Source organism: Aegilops tauschii, chromosome 1 (genome assembly GCF_002575655.3).
Source record: "Aegilops tauschii subsp. strangulata cultivar AL8/78 chromosome 1, Aet v6.0, whole genome shotgun sequence".
NCBI lineage: Eukaryota > Viridiplantae > Streptophyta > Magnoliopsida > Poales > Poaceae > Aegilops > Aegilops tauschii.
The window spans coordinates 472690958-472706801 of NC_053035.3; the positions used below are offsets into that span (position 1 = coordinate 472690958).

Genomic DNA, 15844 nt, shown 5'->3' on the forward strand with positions numbered 1-15844 from the left:
ATCGATTAAGGCACCCATGCAGGTGGCCAAATCACCAACTTAATCAATAGTTCAATACCCTTCTGAACTATACTATCAAACAATGCAGGTGTCTGAATAATGCTTGTTGCCTGGCAATCAGAAGATGCAGATAGACTGTGGATCGCACATGCTTAATCTGCATAAAGCTCTGCTTCAAGTACCCACACAGGGATTAGTGCAACAGCTACTCAGCTGGTCTGAAGCAACGGATGCCTACATACATTACAGGTAACTATATCATGATTCATGAACACACACCAATTCATCTTTGAGTTGCAGAGCCCAATCAAAACATATTGAAATCACACTTTACATTAATAAGAAGTCAAATGTGTGCACAAACATTGCACTTATTACATGAATACATATGATGTTCGATACAGAGGAAAGCCACACAAATTCAAATCCAAGCATAGATGCGACCATTTATGCCCAGTCAGAGTCACAAGGCACCCATGTGAAGAAAGTAAACACACATACTTAGTTGTACAGCAGAAAGAAATTAACATACAAGCAGAACAGATTGCAATCCACACTAGCACACGCAAACCACACTATGGGATCAAAGGAGAAGAGGCCCTTCCAGCGTCGAACCTGTTTCTTTCCAGCAGAAAGAGAATCTTGCAGCATCGTCGTCGTCCTCTTGTTCATCTCCTTTTGCTCAGTCTTAAAGTTTTTGGTCCATAAGTTTAAGGCTAGGCTTGTTTTTATGCTTTTCAATGCCCTCTCTCACCTCATCGGGGACTTGACCACCGTTGAATTCAAGCTCCTTCAAACTGGGAAGTTTGTGGATACCGGAGAGAGATGTGAAAGATGACCAGACAATCTTCTCAAGCCTAGGAGCAGATCCGCTGGTGAAGACGATCCTGGTGATGGCCGAGCAGTCAACAACAAGATGGTTGAGCCATAAGAACTCATCTTTTAATGTAATCTCATTCTGTATTCCACCAAAAGACTCGTTCAAGAGCACGAGACATCGTAGATTTGGTTTCTTGGCGAGTATTTGTAGAGCGTCTCGCTCTAGCAATGTACCACGAAGAGTCAGCTTGGCTATTTGTGAGACATTGCCAAATGATGATAGCAGCCTGCCGCAGAAGCTGTTATTCAACTCGAGCTCTTTCAAGTTTGGAAGCCTGTCAACTCCAGAAATAGAACCTTTGCTGAAAGACAAAACCATCTTCTCGAGCTCACATGCTGCTCCATGCTCAAAAGTGATAGTCAAGTCCGAGTCCTCAACAAGAAGGTACTTGAGGCATCTGAATTCACCCTTCTTGAAGTTGAGCGCGGGCTCGTTGCATGTAATATGTTGGAGCCTGACACACCGTAACTTGGGCAGCTTGGCAAGGACTTCCAGATCATCTTGGCTCAGCAGGGTGCTACTAAGAGTTACCTTGGCAAGTTTGTTGTTGTTACCTTTCATGAACAATGGAACAAGACTGATTCCCCTGATGCTTAGACTCTCAAGACTTTTCGGATGGTTTTTTAGGAGAGAGCCAATGCCATCTGGTGACTCTGCACTGGAAGGAGTACCCTCGCATTGTGTGGCTACCGGAACACTAGCAGTGATTGTCAGAGAACGGAGGGACTCATGGAGGTCACTGATTGTCTGAAGCAAATTCCTGAGGTGGCTATCCTTATCATCAATAACCACACCTAGCTTCCTCAGCTGCCATAGCTTTCCAATATCTTTCAAATCATGACTATGCTTGGCCTGGACATTAGATAGGACCTCCATGTTTACCATTTTGCCGATCCTACGGGGAACCCGGCTACTAGAGCCAAACTTGCTTGCATTCAGATCAATGTGACCAGCAAGCAGACGCTTCAGCTTCAATAGCAGGATATTTGCTGTTGCATGTGGAGGCACATCGGTTTCTCGGATATCCAATACCTCTAGCTCACGGAGGTTGTTGATTTCACCAGGTAGCTCGGTAATATCTGTTCTCCTGAGGCTTAGATACTTGAGAAGTAACATCTTGCTGCAGATGTCCTTGAGGTACTGCCGGTTCTTCCCAAAGCACTGACAACCTTCTAGATCGAGCACCTTGAGCAGGGATACTCGAGATGATTCAGAGAGCCCCTGGAAGAATTTATCAATTCTATCAGAGCCACGGAGCTGGAGATCGTTGAAAATGGAGAAGTGGCGAGCCAAGTGATGTGACAGCCGTGTCTCCACGATGTGTTGTTTTCTGGCGATGGTGGTAATGAATCCATGAAAAAGATCACCTACGACACAGCTCTTGACATTTCCTGCAGCACCAATATCAGCAGGATCAATGAGGCACCGGTCAATGAGTTTGTCAAAACATCGGTTGGCCTGACGCACAGAACTGAGCCAATCTTCATTGGATGTCAGCCCTTCTGCAATCCACCGTCCAATCAAGGTTGACCGCCTGATCTTGTGTCCCATAGAGAAGATAGCTAGGTACAGTAGGCAGGACTTGTATTCTTTAGGCAGATCGTTGTAAGAGAACTTGAACATCACCTTAGTGATGCTGTTGAATGATTTTGGCAAAGCTTGCAAGGTGCTGTGCAGCTTGAGTAACTCCTCATTGCTCCTGTTGGGGTTAGCATACAAAGCATGAGTGAAGATCTTCATGCAGAATTCATGTGGCTCACACTCGGACAAGATATCATGAAAAATTTGGGGGTTGTAGTTGTCTTTATTCTTCTGCTGGCTAGTAAGCTGGAGCACTGTATCATGGTAGAGGCCAGCAAGAGAATAGTCTATAGCTATAGGTTCCCGCTGTGGATAGCAATATTCTCTAGCCAGATGGACGTCATTTGTGTTGGTGACCATCATTAAATCGGCACTGCAGTTTAGCAGGCTCAAAGCATTTCTGGTACCCTCCCATGTGGCAATATCCATCAGCTCATCAACTCTGAGGATAAACAGAGGACATTCATAACAATTCCAGTCCGAAATATATTCCAAATTACGCTTAATCTCGTCCACGAGACCTTTGATCTTGAGCTGCTCTTTGAACTCCTGCTTTAATTTCTCCATCATCTGACCGAATTTTTCAGAAACAGTTTCTGGGTTTTGATCCGGAACACTACCAGATTCAGCTGTCCCTTCACTCTTGTCATACTCGCCTTTCTGCAGCTCCTGTAAGGTGCCTTCCTTTGCATTGTGGATCATTGGTTTGATTTGATCCTCACCCAATTCAGCAGTGGTGGTCTTTGTAGCTTGCTTGTCCGCCGTTGTGGTCTTTGTAGCTTGCTTGTCCGACCATCTGTCCTGAGCCTGCAGGGGCTTGCTGCTGGAGCAGCCCTTGGAGAACAGCTTCCACAGGATGTGTGCATATTGTGCCTCATCGAGGTGAATCCATGTCGGCTGCTGACTTCCGATTTCCCCTCCTCCTCCTCCGCCCCCCTCCTCCATATGCTCCTTAAGCTTCTTGACGATGATGTTATTGTTGATGTTGTCCCATTCTGGTAACATTTGCATGTCATTGTTCTTCCCTTGGTCTTGTTGAGACGCAGCAACAGCTGCCTGGAGCAGCAGCTGAAGGAGTACGTCTAGGTGCAGCTGGTGAAACTCACCCTGCAGCTGTGGTAGTTTGTCGCCCCTTTGTAGTCGACCTTGAATATCACTTTTGATTTTGTCAAGCTTTTCATAAATCTTCATCTTTTTGATCTTCTCCTTGATTTTGAGAAGAGCAAGAGCCCTCTTCTTTTCACTGTGAATTTGATTGTAAATTTGGAATCTTCTTACATGAACTTCCAAGGGGTCAAGATACTTCTTTCCCACTCTGCCTTTTGTGCTTTGCCTGAGCTCGCGCAGAATGTAGAAGAGAACTTCCTTGGGTCGTAGCCGCATAAACTTTGGGTGCACGGCCGGGATGTCAACCAAGACAAAGCGATTGTAGCCGTTCTCCACTGGCAAAACCGAGGGATGAGAGTCGAGGTCTGAATCCGATGAAAAAACCAAATATTCTTGTATGAGAGCCAGAAGGTCCTGATAAGTGTTCGGTGCCACAAGGACCACGGATAAAGTCTCGCCGGCTTCTGTAGGAGTTTCATCTACCCAATCACGTAGCTTTGCCTTGACGTAGTCGTCCAAAGTGCGAGGCTCAATGAAGGCTCTTCGACCACCAGAATGACCGCCGATTGTCATTGCCCCCATGAGTTGATCGTCACCCTCTTCTTCACCGTCATCGTCCCCAGCAGCATGACCACCTCGCACAGCAGTCCGTGCTGAAGGTGCCGCCCCTGCTAGCCCAGGTGCCGGAGGCGATTGCCCCTCCCCTGACTTGGCCGGGACCTCCACGCCATACCTCAACCGCCGCTCGCCGACGTCACGCGCCCGCTCCTTGAGCTGGCGCAGCTGCTCGGCCGCGCGGTGCTGCGCGACCAGCTTGTGCAGTAACCAGGTTGCCCACCAGAGGTAGCGCCGGAGACCGCCTCTCGCGCGGTGGATATCGGGGTTCCTCCGATACAGGTACAGGTCGATGCAGTTGTTGCAGTCCTGGGCGAGCAGCCGCACCTGGTTCATCCAGGTACGCACCTGCTCGTCATGCTCGCCACCTGGGGGTGCCCACCTGGCCAGGTGCGCCAGAAAGCTCTTCATGCTCTCCATCTCCTCCTTGATGAACTGCACATCATCCCGGACGCCACGCAGTAGCAGCGCCTCGCTGCGGATGACGACCAACAGTGAGCTCACGGCTCCGGTGGCGAGCTCAGCCATGCCCCCCTCTCTTTCCGCTGGCTGGTGGTTTCTACTCTGGTTGAGTTGGTCTGGCTGGGGGAGTCTAGGGCTAGCTGAGCTGGGTACGTTGTGGCGATGGCGCACATGGGAGAACCTATCCAGAATACATGACGTTTTCTCATGGGAGAACCACAAAATATCTTGACTTGACGAACGGCGTCGTCAAGGGCGTTCACATGCATGCTGTGCACTCACACATTGGTTAGTTGCATTTACTGCCTCAACTGCCCAAGGTACCCGAGGCACTAGATGCCGGAAATGCTGTCGGTGGATAGAGAAATTGATGGGGTGTGCAATGATCCGGGATCGGCTCATGATGATCAACGCTGTTACCGGGGTCGGTAGATGGAGAAATAGATGGGGTGTGCAATGATCAAATGCTAGTAGTACGGATGTCGGTGGATAGAGAGACTGATGAATGTGCCACTAGGCCCACTACTAGTACTACATGACCTTTGTTTAAACTTACTCCCTTCGTTCCAAAATACTCCATATCAAAATCTTAGACGCTTTTGTAGACTTTTTTAGCCCACGAAAACCGAATATTCTCTTCGGAGGCCAAGCTCCATGGATCTCGGTTTTGAAAATTTTGAATTTCATCAATTTTCATATTTTCTATGTTTCAAAAAATTCTAAAAAAAACACAGATATACATGAAGGCATAACACACATGTGTGTAAATTGTCAGGACAAATACGTTGAAATGAGGGCTGTGCAAAAAAGACAAATCTGGATTTTTTTTTAACACGTGATACTATTCATCCTTCCAAGCCATGAATTTGTCTTTTTTGTACAAGTCGCATTTCAATGTTTTTCATCCTGAAATTTTACACACATACACATAACATTCTTGTTTAGTTGCACAATTTTTTTCACATTTTTTGACACCGAAAAGTTTGATTTTTGATTTTTTTTTTTCAAAAAAAGGCCTCCATGGAGGCTCCACGAAAACGTATTATATTTTGGTATAGAGGTAGTACGAGTAGGTGTTATGATTTCAAATTTAAACTAAAACCACAACTCTTATTTTGAAACGAAGGGTTTAAGTACTCACTCTTTTCTTTTTAATCCGCATATCAAGTTTGTCTTAAGTCAAAATTTGTAAACTTCAACAAGATTTATATTAAAAATATCAACATCTACATTATCAAATAAATAGAATATGAAAATAAATTCCATCGTAATCTATATTGATTTGGTATTGTGAATCTTGATATATTTTTTCTATATAAACAAGTTCAACTTAAGACAAAGCTAATACTGTGTGGCATGTTTTGTCTCTGACCAGGCAACCCACTTTTGAAGACAATTGCAACCAAGTTCATCCGCCAATAACAAGCGTGGTCATACTGTGCGTGTGGCATGTTTTGTCTGAGACAAAGCCAATTCCGTTGGCGCTGTAGCACATGAAGGTTCGCCATGGCAACTGGTGTTGTTAAAAAATGTTCCGCCAGGGTAAGTGGCACCCCCATTTTTTTTTTTGCATGATAATATGTGTCTCATTTATATAAAATAAAGATCAAGTTACAAGGCACGTAAGCACCGACCATACAAGACTGAAAAAATAGAAAAATCCTATGCAAAATACCAACGTCTGTCCCTCTCCTTCGACACCACCGAAGCGGCCACCAAAGGGTAAAAAAACAGATCACCTCTTCACCCAAGCTCGACGCGGCTCCATCGCTGATCAGCAGCTTTGCGGACCTCCAAAGTAGTTTGCCAGAAGCAAAACCATAGCCGTTGAAAGAATTAGACCGGGGCAACATGTCCCCGAACACGCCATCGAACTTCAGAACTGACACCCCCGCATGACGACGACGTCGAAGGAGGAAACCAGAACTGTCAGCCTTCAACCACAGACCCAACACAAGATTCTCCATCTTCCAGCTGTCACTTGCGTAGACAACCGCCTGCGCGTACTCCTGAACGACAAAACCTCCCTGCTCCACCATGACGTCGGAGACAACGCCATAGCAGCGGGGACAGAGCAGAAGGAGAGACACACCTGATGGAGTCGTCGCCGCCGCGTCGCCAACACCATCCATGAACCCTAACACTGCCGATCTGAAGGATCGGCAGAGGCACGATGCCATCAACTCCAAGACACCGCCGTGAAGGACACCGCCGGTATGGGAGTGAAGCTGAGGCAGATTTATTCGTCTGTGCGCCGCTCCCACCACCCCAACAACGCACCACGACCTACAAATCCAAAACCTAACTACAGAGCGGTGGAACGGAACTCCAAGACACCGCCGTGAAGGGCATCGCCGGAGTAGCGGCTGGAGGGAGAGGGGGCCAGCGCACCAGCCGGAGGAGATCGGTGGAAGGAGATCGCCTCCCTAGTCGCCTGGCTGTTGGCGGCGGCTAGGGTAGGGAAAGCAGAACGGTCAGGTATAGAACCTGCTCTTTTTTTTGACCAATGGCACCCCCCATTGCCGCGCCTATCATGGTGGCATGCATGTACGTGTCATTGTGCTGCTGGCATATCATGTAAGGCGATGGGTAGGCCCGGTGAGATGTGCCAATGATATGGCGGACTAATTGTCAGATGACACGCCGATCCGACAGGCGGCATCTCCGGTTTATGCGCCGGTATTATGGGTGCTGCCTGCTTTAGAAGGCGCCAAACTATGGGACTTAAAATTACTGAAGTCGGGAAATTTCCAAATGAACAATTTCAACGAAATCTTTTCTAACATGTTCAGCTGAAAGCAAACTCAAAATAAAATTTGACGTGTTTCCAGAATGAACAAGATATGGGTAGAGAAGAGGAAGTTAGGAATTCTCGAGAAGAGAGGAGCCGTGGTTGCCCTTGTTTGGAGACAAAAGAGCTTGTAGCTTTGGCGCGACCGGTTAAAAGCATCTCCAATAGAACAGATGATGTATAATAGTGCAGCTGCCTAAAGATTATTTTTAGGGCATTTGGGCCTAAAAATGGTGCTTCAATAACTGCCTTGTCTCCATACTGTGCTGTAAATTTTTTGACAACCCCAAAATTTTCCTCTTGTGCTGCAAATTTGCAGCGGTGTTGCAAAACAAACCCCGCAGCACGCGTAGCCCAACTAGCAGCGAGAAACTTCAGACACACGACCACCGCCAGCTCAATCTCGGTTGCCAACGTCACTGTCGCCGGTCCGCCCCTGACTCTGCCGCTCGACCCCTCAGCTCCGGACCCATGACGGCCGCAGGAGTGTTGCTGCTGGCCGTTGAGCTCGAGTAGTGGTTGTCGTTGCTAACCACGCGACCAGGCCAAGCCAGGCCGCCGCTGCTTCGGGCGGCGTCAACGAAGCAACATCACCCTTTTTGGCCACAAGCTCGACCTCCCTGGCGTCAACGAGGCCCTCCCAAGGTCATTTCGACCCGGCATAGTGATCACCTCGACTCCGACGAGTGGCCAGCCAGTTTACTCCTCGCACACTAGGTGTTTGAGGAATTGCCTATCACTTCTCGCTTTTTTGTTGTGCACAAAGGAGTAGATTGTAATGGAAATTATTGTATCGTAGATGAGTTCATTTGAATCCTCTTCATGGGATGATTCCTCGTTCAAAGAGAATCATGACATGAACAAACAAGAGGGCATTGCTTTGATCTTAATACAACAACAAGAGGCTGAAGCATGGTGGTTTCATTCTTGGCCATGAGGAGGATGATGCAAGATGGTCACAATAGGTTGATGCTCAACTATTTTGCTCCAAATTTGGTGTATGCAGAGTGATACTTTAGACGCTGGTTTAGGATGTCTTTGGATTTATTCCTTCACATTGCCAACTTCTTCGAGTAGAGGAGGATTGCGGAGATCTTGGACATGGCACTATCCAAAGGGTGACTGCCGCATTGCGCATGATGACATATAGTATTCCGGCCTATTTTATTGATGATAAATTGGCAGTTGGAGAGAGCACTTCAATCTTGTGCGTCAGGAAAGTTTTAAAGGCGGTGGTTGAGTGTTCAGGCCAGAGTATTTGAGAGCACCCAATCCTCAGGACACTCAGAAACTTTTGGAGATGAACAAAGCTCATGAGTTTCTAGGTATGCTTGGCTCAATTGATTGCATGCACTGGAGGTGGAAGAACTGTCGTACAACATGGCATGGGCAATTCAAAGGACAGAAGAAGGATGCCAACATCATTCTTGAAGTCGCAGTCGATCAGGTCTTGACACTTATGCCACTCGGAGGGTGGTCGACGCTTAAGGCCTTCACGACCGCCTTCTTGCAGTATGCTATCGCCTTGGGCCCCATCAGGAAGTTGAGGTGGGTCTCGACCTCCTCCGACCCCAGCTCGTCCCCGGACACCCACGTCGGGTCTTCAGGCCCCAACATCGGGGACGGCCGGGCCTGAAGAGGAAGGACACGGTGCTCCACCCACGTCCTGATAATATGACCGCCCATCACACCTCCTTTCTTCAGGCGGGCAGCGGCCTCATCTAGCATCTTGGCCTTCGGTGACAGCTTGGTCATTGGAGCCACCTTTCTTCAGGCGGGCGGTGGCCTCACCTAGCATCTTGGCCCCCGGTGATAGCTTGGTCATTGGAGCCCAGGACCGCAGCTTCTGTTTGGGATAAGGCAGGTTGTTTTCGAGCCCGCTCACGTAAAAACCACGACTTGTGCCACTCCTGAACAAATTTCGGGAGGTCCGTGGCAAATAACTTGGAGTTTGGGAGGAGTTGCAGGATGGCTCCCCCGAGGTTGCAGACGGCATCCCCATTTGCCTGGACGTAGACCCAAAAGAAATACTAGAACAACTCAAATGAGGAGCTGTTCCGAGGAAGCACTCGCAGAAAGTGATGTAGTTGGTGATATGAAGAACTCCGTTGGGCAGAATGTGGTGCAGCTAGCAGCCGTAGAAGCGCAGCAGCCCACAGACGAAGCTATGGGGGGAATACGAGCCCCCTCCCAAAATACTCTAGGTAGAGGACGTGCTCACTGGCACGAGGATTCGGCGTAGCCTCGCCCATCGAAAGGCGGTGCTCCAGATCCGCTCGCATCAATCTCTCATCCACCAAGACCTGAAGCTCTTCGGACGAGGCCATGTAGGGGAACCACTTTCCTATGGTCTTGGGGGCTTCCCACGGCTGCTTCTTGCCGCCTTTTGAGGCGGCCCTCTTCCACTTCCATTCCGCCCTGGCTGTGGGTGGAACCTGGCTGGAAGCCCGAGCAATCTTCTCGCTCCTGGTCTTGGCCATGTCGATGACAAGGATGGAGTCAAAAAGAGTCGTGCATGTGAGCGGCAGGGGAGTTGTGACGGTGGCGCACGCTTGAAGACTGAAGGCGGAGAGGCAGAGGTGGGTGAAAGCGAGGAAGGAGAAAACCCTCCACCTTTACCCTCCTTATAGCCGGCTCAAAACCAAAGCGCCGGGCCCCGCGGCACGACATCTGCCTCATGTCTTCCGTTGTTTCCCATTTTGCGAGGTGCAGGTGCGCGGATTCCGGACCCGTCATCATCACATTTCATAATTGACGGGATCCACTCAAACAGCTTCCCAGAAGACATCGATTCTATTGGTTGGGCCATGTCAACAACTGTCAAAGCCTTGGGAGGTCAGCCGGCGCAGTCCTGATAAGGGGCTGCCAGTCACAAAGGTCTCGAACCAGGCTCTCGGAAGGAAAAACCACAAGGACAAGCACTGCAAAGGGAGGAGTCCACTAGAGGTCTCCAAGACCCACTTATGCGACCTCCACCATGCTCGGGGGCTACAGACGGTGTCATACACTGAGGGTGGCTCACCGAGGTGAGCGCGGCAGAAGGCCTGCTAGAGGGCCCACAAGGTCCAGCGGCGGTGGTAGCCTAAATAAGAAGATAAGCACCATGCGAACAACTTAACCTCCAAGTTAGTGTGGCGGCAACCCTATATTGCATCTTCCTTTGTAAAACCCTAGCCTCCACCTAGTATATAAGGAGAAGCTAGGGAGTTCTCATTCTCATCTACTCCTGTAGAAACAACTCTCTCGGTAGCAATCTCATCTATGCCATTGTAACTCTTCGCATGAGGTATCCCTCCACCATGAATAACAAACACAATCAAGATGTAGGGTATTACTCTTCGGAGGCCCGAACCTCCCATCTACTCCGGCGCCACCCATCCATCCCTCTACCGCCCACCATTGCTATATAAACTGGAGCCCCGGCCATTGCTGTAGTCACCCGCCTCCGATCCCTTTCTCCTCTTCGCACCACTCCCACCATGGCTTCCTTGCGTGCCAAAGATCTCTGGGACGGGCTCCCGCTGGAGCAGAAGAAGGAGATGACCGCCATTGCTGTCGGCTGGCCGGCAACCAGCCGGAGAACGACGACGTCCCAATGGAGGACGCGGTCGACGATGAGTTGGCGTCACCCTCCTTGTCCAGTCATCCCCGCTGGTGCATTGCACCAGGACCATCGGCGAGGCTCGTGCCCATTACATGGACATGGTGCGGAAGGAGCAGTTCCGGGAGGCGCAGGGTGGCGCCTCCTACAACCACCAGCTCCTCCAGGAGCACCTGCAGGCGGAGGAGCAGATCACCACCGGCAGGGAGATCACAACAGACACGGACGTGGCGGAGCAGGAGGCGCTGCTCGAGTCGTACCGCCCCGCCCGCGACATCCACCTCGCCAACTAGCGGTACCGCCAAAGTCGGGCTGAACTGGAGGCTGCCTACAAGGAGTTTGACGAGGCGGCGGACGAGGTGTGGGGCAAGACCGACTACGGCGAGGACACCGCCAAGGCCGGCCCCACCGGCATGACCATGAAGCCAACGTCCCCGGGCACTGCCGGTAGTGAGGAAGAGTAGTGCACGGTAGGTCGCCGCCGCTCTGGTATCAGGAAGGCCACTACTCCTCCCCTCCCGTCGACACCAAGTTTGGTGGGTTGAGCATCGTCAAACGACTAGTCACTTGGCGGCAACATGGAGGCGAACAGCTTCAGTTCCCGGGGCTCTGCAGGCGGAGTTGGAGATCGTCGAGGCATAACTGGAGAAGGCAAAGCTTCAGTTCTCGGGGCTTATGGCCGGACATGGGAAACAGGCGCAGGCGATCATTTAGTTTAGGTATTATAGTCGAACGAGCTCCGCTTTTAGGTTAAATATGTCCAAAACTTAATGAATTCCGTCATGTTTATATGAAATCCGGACGTGTTCATATGAAATCCACCCGGTTTGAACGAATTTCGTCCGGTTTGTTCGTATTGTTGGTGAAATGTATGCGGGCATGGTTGGATAGCGGCCTCCCGCATCCGTGTCCGTGGACTGGTCCCCCTTGTCCACGGAACAGATGTGGAAGAAAATTAGCGGGTAGCCGTTGGGATGCCCTAACCTCGCGGATCCCAGCAATAATGCGTATATTGTGGTTTCTAATCTCGCAGATCCCAGCATTGATGCGTATACTTTTTGTTGTTGTTGAGGGAACACTGATGCGTATACTATGATTACTAATCTTGCCGATCCCAGCGCTGATGCGTGGTAACCTCCCTCGCAGATCCTCACCGCGTACTTATGGTGATTATACGCATTCCTAGCGACGAGCGTCTCACACGGCGCACATGTGTCATGCTCCTGTATATGAAACGTGATCATCGACAATTAATCCATATGCCATAATTAATGCATATGCCTATATATACTGAGGCGAGGGTGAGTTTTTATGCCATTGCATCAGATTGCTTCTAAAACTACCTCATAATCTCGCATGCGGTTCGTGGAAAATATGAAGGGGAGCGCTGCGTACACAATTGCCGTTTTTTTCATTGGGTGCCTTCTTACGGTTGGACAATGTAAGTACACATCACTATCGTAGTGTTTTTCTATATTTATTTATGTGCACATTATGGACTGATAACAGTATATAATGTTATCTATGTAATAGGTCGTCGTGAGCCCGAGAGCACCTACAAAGATGACCATGCCAACACGACCACGCTGGTCTCGTCACCTGACGAGAGCAAACTTACCTTGAAATTTTGTCTCGATAGAGATTGTAAGACCAAAGGTGAAAACTTTAGAACCTGGTGGGCGAAATGCATATGCTGCGTCACTCTGCCAGACGTACCGTGTTACGATTCCTACGAAGAGTGTCAAAATAAGTGCCCAAGTATACCGCAGCCCATACTTGCAAATACGGGTGGGCATTAACGGAATACACTACTATAAGATAGTGTGTTGATTGGTGCTACCTTTTTCTGAGTTTATATATTATTATTGCAAATAAAAAAGTGAGTTGAAATCCGATGCGGCCAATCTTATCTTATTCATATTTGGTGATATAATTCGTGCCACCAGTTGAGATGTGAGTTTAACTTTGAGTATAACTAAATCAAACTCAACCGTGTTAAAAAAACTCAACCGATCAATATTAGGAGAAAAATGATGTCCATTGAATTCACGACTTACCTCCTAATTCACTTAGAAGGCCATAACGAGTTATATATGGAGAACGTTCTATTTCCTCCGCCCTTCTCACTGATGAGATACATCCAGTATTTGGTGCATAGGTTGTACTAGTAAAACGGCCCGTGTGTTACAACGAGAGAAAAAATATATTATAATCTTCAATGGCCATAATCACATTTTGCTGCATCGCTGAGATACATTACTCTCATTTTCGTGAAATTGAGAACAATTCTTGAAAATCAAGAACATTTTTTAAACTCGTGAGCATATCGGAAAACGCGAACACTTTTTTAAACTCGTCACCATATCGGAAATCGCGAACATTTTTCAAATTCGTGAAATTTTTTACAGATTTCTGAACATTCTCTAAAATCATCAAAAAATGGAATTCATGAACATTTTATACTATTTGAAAATATTTTTTCTTGAAAATTGTGAACATTTTAAAACCATTTTTCCTGAGTAGGCGAGCATTTCTAGAATTTAAAAATATATATTTATGGAAATTGCAGGAAAAACTTTTGAAATTCATGAACATTTCTTTGATTTAACGATCATTTTTTTTGAAATGCATGATCATTTCTGAATTCGCGAACACTTTATGAATCATTAAAATATGTTGTCAGTCACAACGAGTTATTGAATTTTTAGGATCTTTTTTAATTCATGAACATTTTCTGAATTGCCGATTTTTCCCATTTCATTATCATTTTTTAATATACACACTTTTAAAACAATTACCAACATTTTTGAATTTGCTGAACATTTGTTTTAAAAACTGCGAACATGTTTTGAAAATCACATACATTTTCTGAATCCACAAACATTTATGAATTATTAAACAATTTATTTAAATTCACATTTTTCTAATTTTAATAACTTTTTTGTAGTCCAGATTATTTCAAATAGAAAAACGAAGGCAGAAACGGAAAACAAAAAAAACAAAAGTTCGAAAAATAGGCCGCTCGGAATTGGTCCGGCCGAAACATGCGTTGTGTCTTCTGCCAGTGTGCAGAGCATAGTATAGAAGGTTCATACTACATGGGCCAACCAATGCAGGGATTGCCCTGTGTAAAACATTTTTTTACCACTTATAGATGACATCGGTGGGTAATATTTGCAGCTTTGAGGGTAATTTCGTTGATATAATGCCAAAAGCAATAGCCCCTTTATTATTAATAGCAAAACGGCCCGTGCGTTGCAACGGGAGCTAAAAAACATAATCTTCAATGCCCACGACCACATTTTGCTGCATCACCAAGATACACTATCACTCTTATTTTCGTGAAATCGTGAACATTTTTTGCAAATGATGAACATTTTTTAAAACTTGTGAACTTATCCGAAATTGTGATCATTTTTACAGATCTTTTAAATTTATTTAAAATCATGAAAAAATTGAGTTCATGAACATTTTATACTATTTACAAACATTTTTTTGAAAATTGTGTACATTTATAAAAATCTTTTTTATTGAATAGGAGAACATTTCTAGAACGGCCTTTTTTCTTGGAAATTTGTGGAACAATTTTTTTAATTCATGAATATTTTTTTGATTTAACGAACATTTTTTGAAATGCGTCACCATTTTTAATCCCTGAACATTTTATGAATCAATAAACTATTTTGTAAGTGACGAACAGTTTTTGAATTTTTAGGAAATGTTTAATTTCATGAACTTTTTTGAATTGGCCAATGTTTTTCAATTTGATTAACATTTCTTAATACATGCACTTTTTTAAAAAATATTGAACATTTTTTATTTCGCAAACATTTGTTTTTAAAATGGCGTACATGTTCTGAATATGCTGAAATTTTTTGAAAATCGCAAACATTTTCGTAATCCAATTTTTTTTATGAATTACTATTAAACATTTTAATTAAAATTCACATTTTTTAGTTTTCCAAACTCTTTTTAAGTCCCAATTTTTTTAAATTGAAAAAAAGGCATTAAAGGAAAACAAAAAATAAAAACGAAACAAAAAAATAGGCCGCTCGGACATAGGCCGGCCTTAACACACGCGCTATGTCTTCTCCCAGCGCGCAGAGCGCAGTATAGAAGGTTCCTACTACATGGGCCGGCCCATGCAAGGATTTTTCTGTGTGAAATGTTTTCATCACTTATAGATGGCATCCGTAGGTAATATTTTGCAACTTTGGGGAAATTTTCGGTGACGTACCGCCAGAACCAAGAGCCCCTTTATTATTATTTTGATAAAGGGAATATAATAATATCGCGAAGATACCAATTACACCTGGCCTCTGCAACAACGCAATACCCTAATGGTATTACGAATGCACACAGCCAAAAAAAAAGAAGCTAAAAAAGAAAAGCCCTGCTACAGAATTTCAGTCCATGCAGCAACAGTACAACCACCACCAAAACAATACCTGAAGTCCAAGTTCTCCAAAAGTGACGCCTCAAAGAACGAAGCAGTGCACAAGCGCCGTCGTCACCCGATCATAGATCTTGGGTTTTCACCCCGAAGATATATAGTCTCCGCTCTCAAAACAATGCCTTCAACAGACCATTGTCAGGCACAACCAATTAAGGTCAGACCTTGGATTTTCACCCTAAGAAGTAAGACTTTGAACTGCACCTGTGCTGCCGCCCCCACTTACATACCGCACGAGCCCCTTTATTATTAGGTATAGATTTGTCCTTACCAGCAATCGTCTGGGTGTGACAAGTTCCGCTCCGTTGTGTGACCTCGTGTCATCTTCTACTATCGCATTGATCAGTTACGTCG

The 15844-nt window shown here is 46.4% G+C and overlaps 1 protein-coding gene across 1 annotated transcript; it reads right to left on the bottom strand.

Moving 5' to 3' along the window:
* Positions 1-315: 315 nt before the first annotated feature.
* LOC109787185 (uncharacterized) lies at positions 316-4915 on the bottom strand. The gene has a single exon (XM_020345740.4). It carries the CDS (start codon positions 4709-4711, stop codon positions 689-691), a length of 4023 nt encoding a protein of 1340 aa, XP_020201329.1. The 5' UTR covers positions 4712-4915; the 3' UTR covers positions 316-688.
* Positions 4916-15844: the final 10929 nt, after the last annotated feature.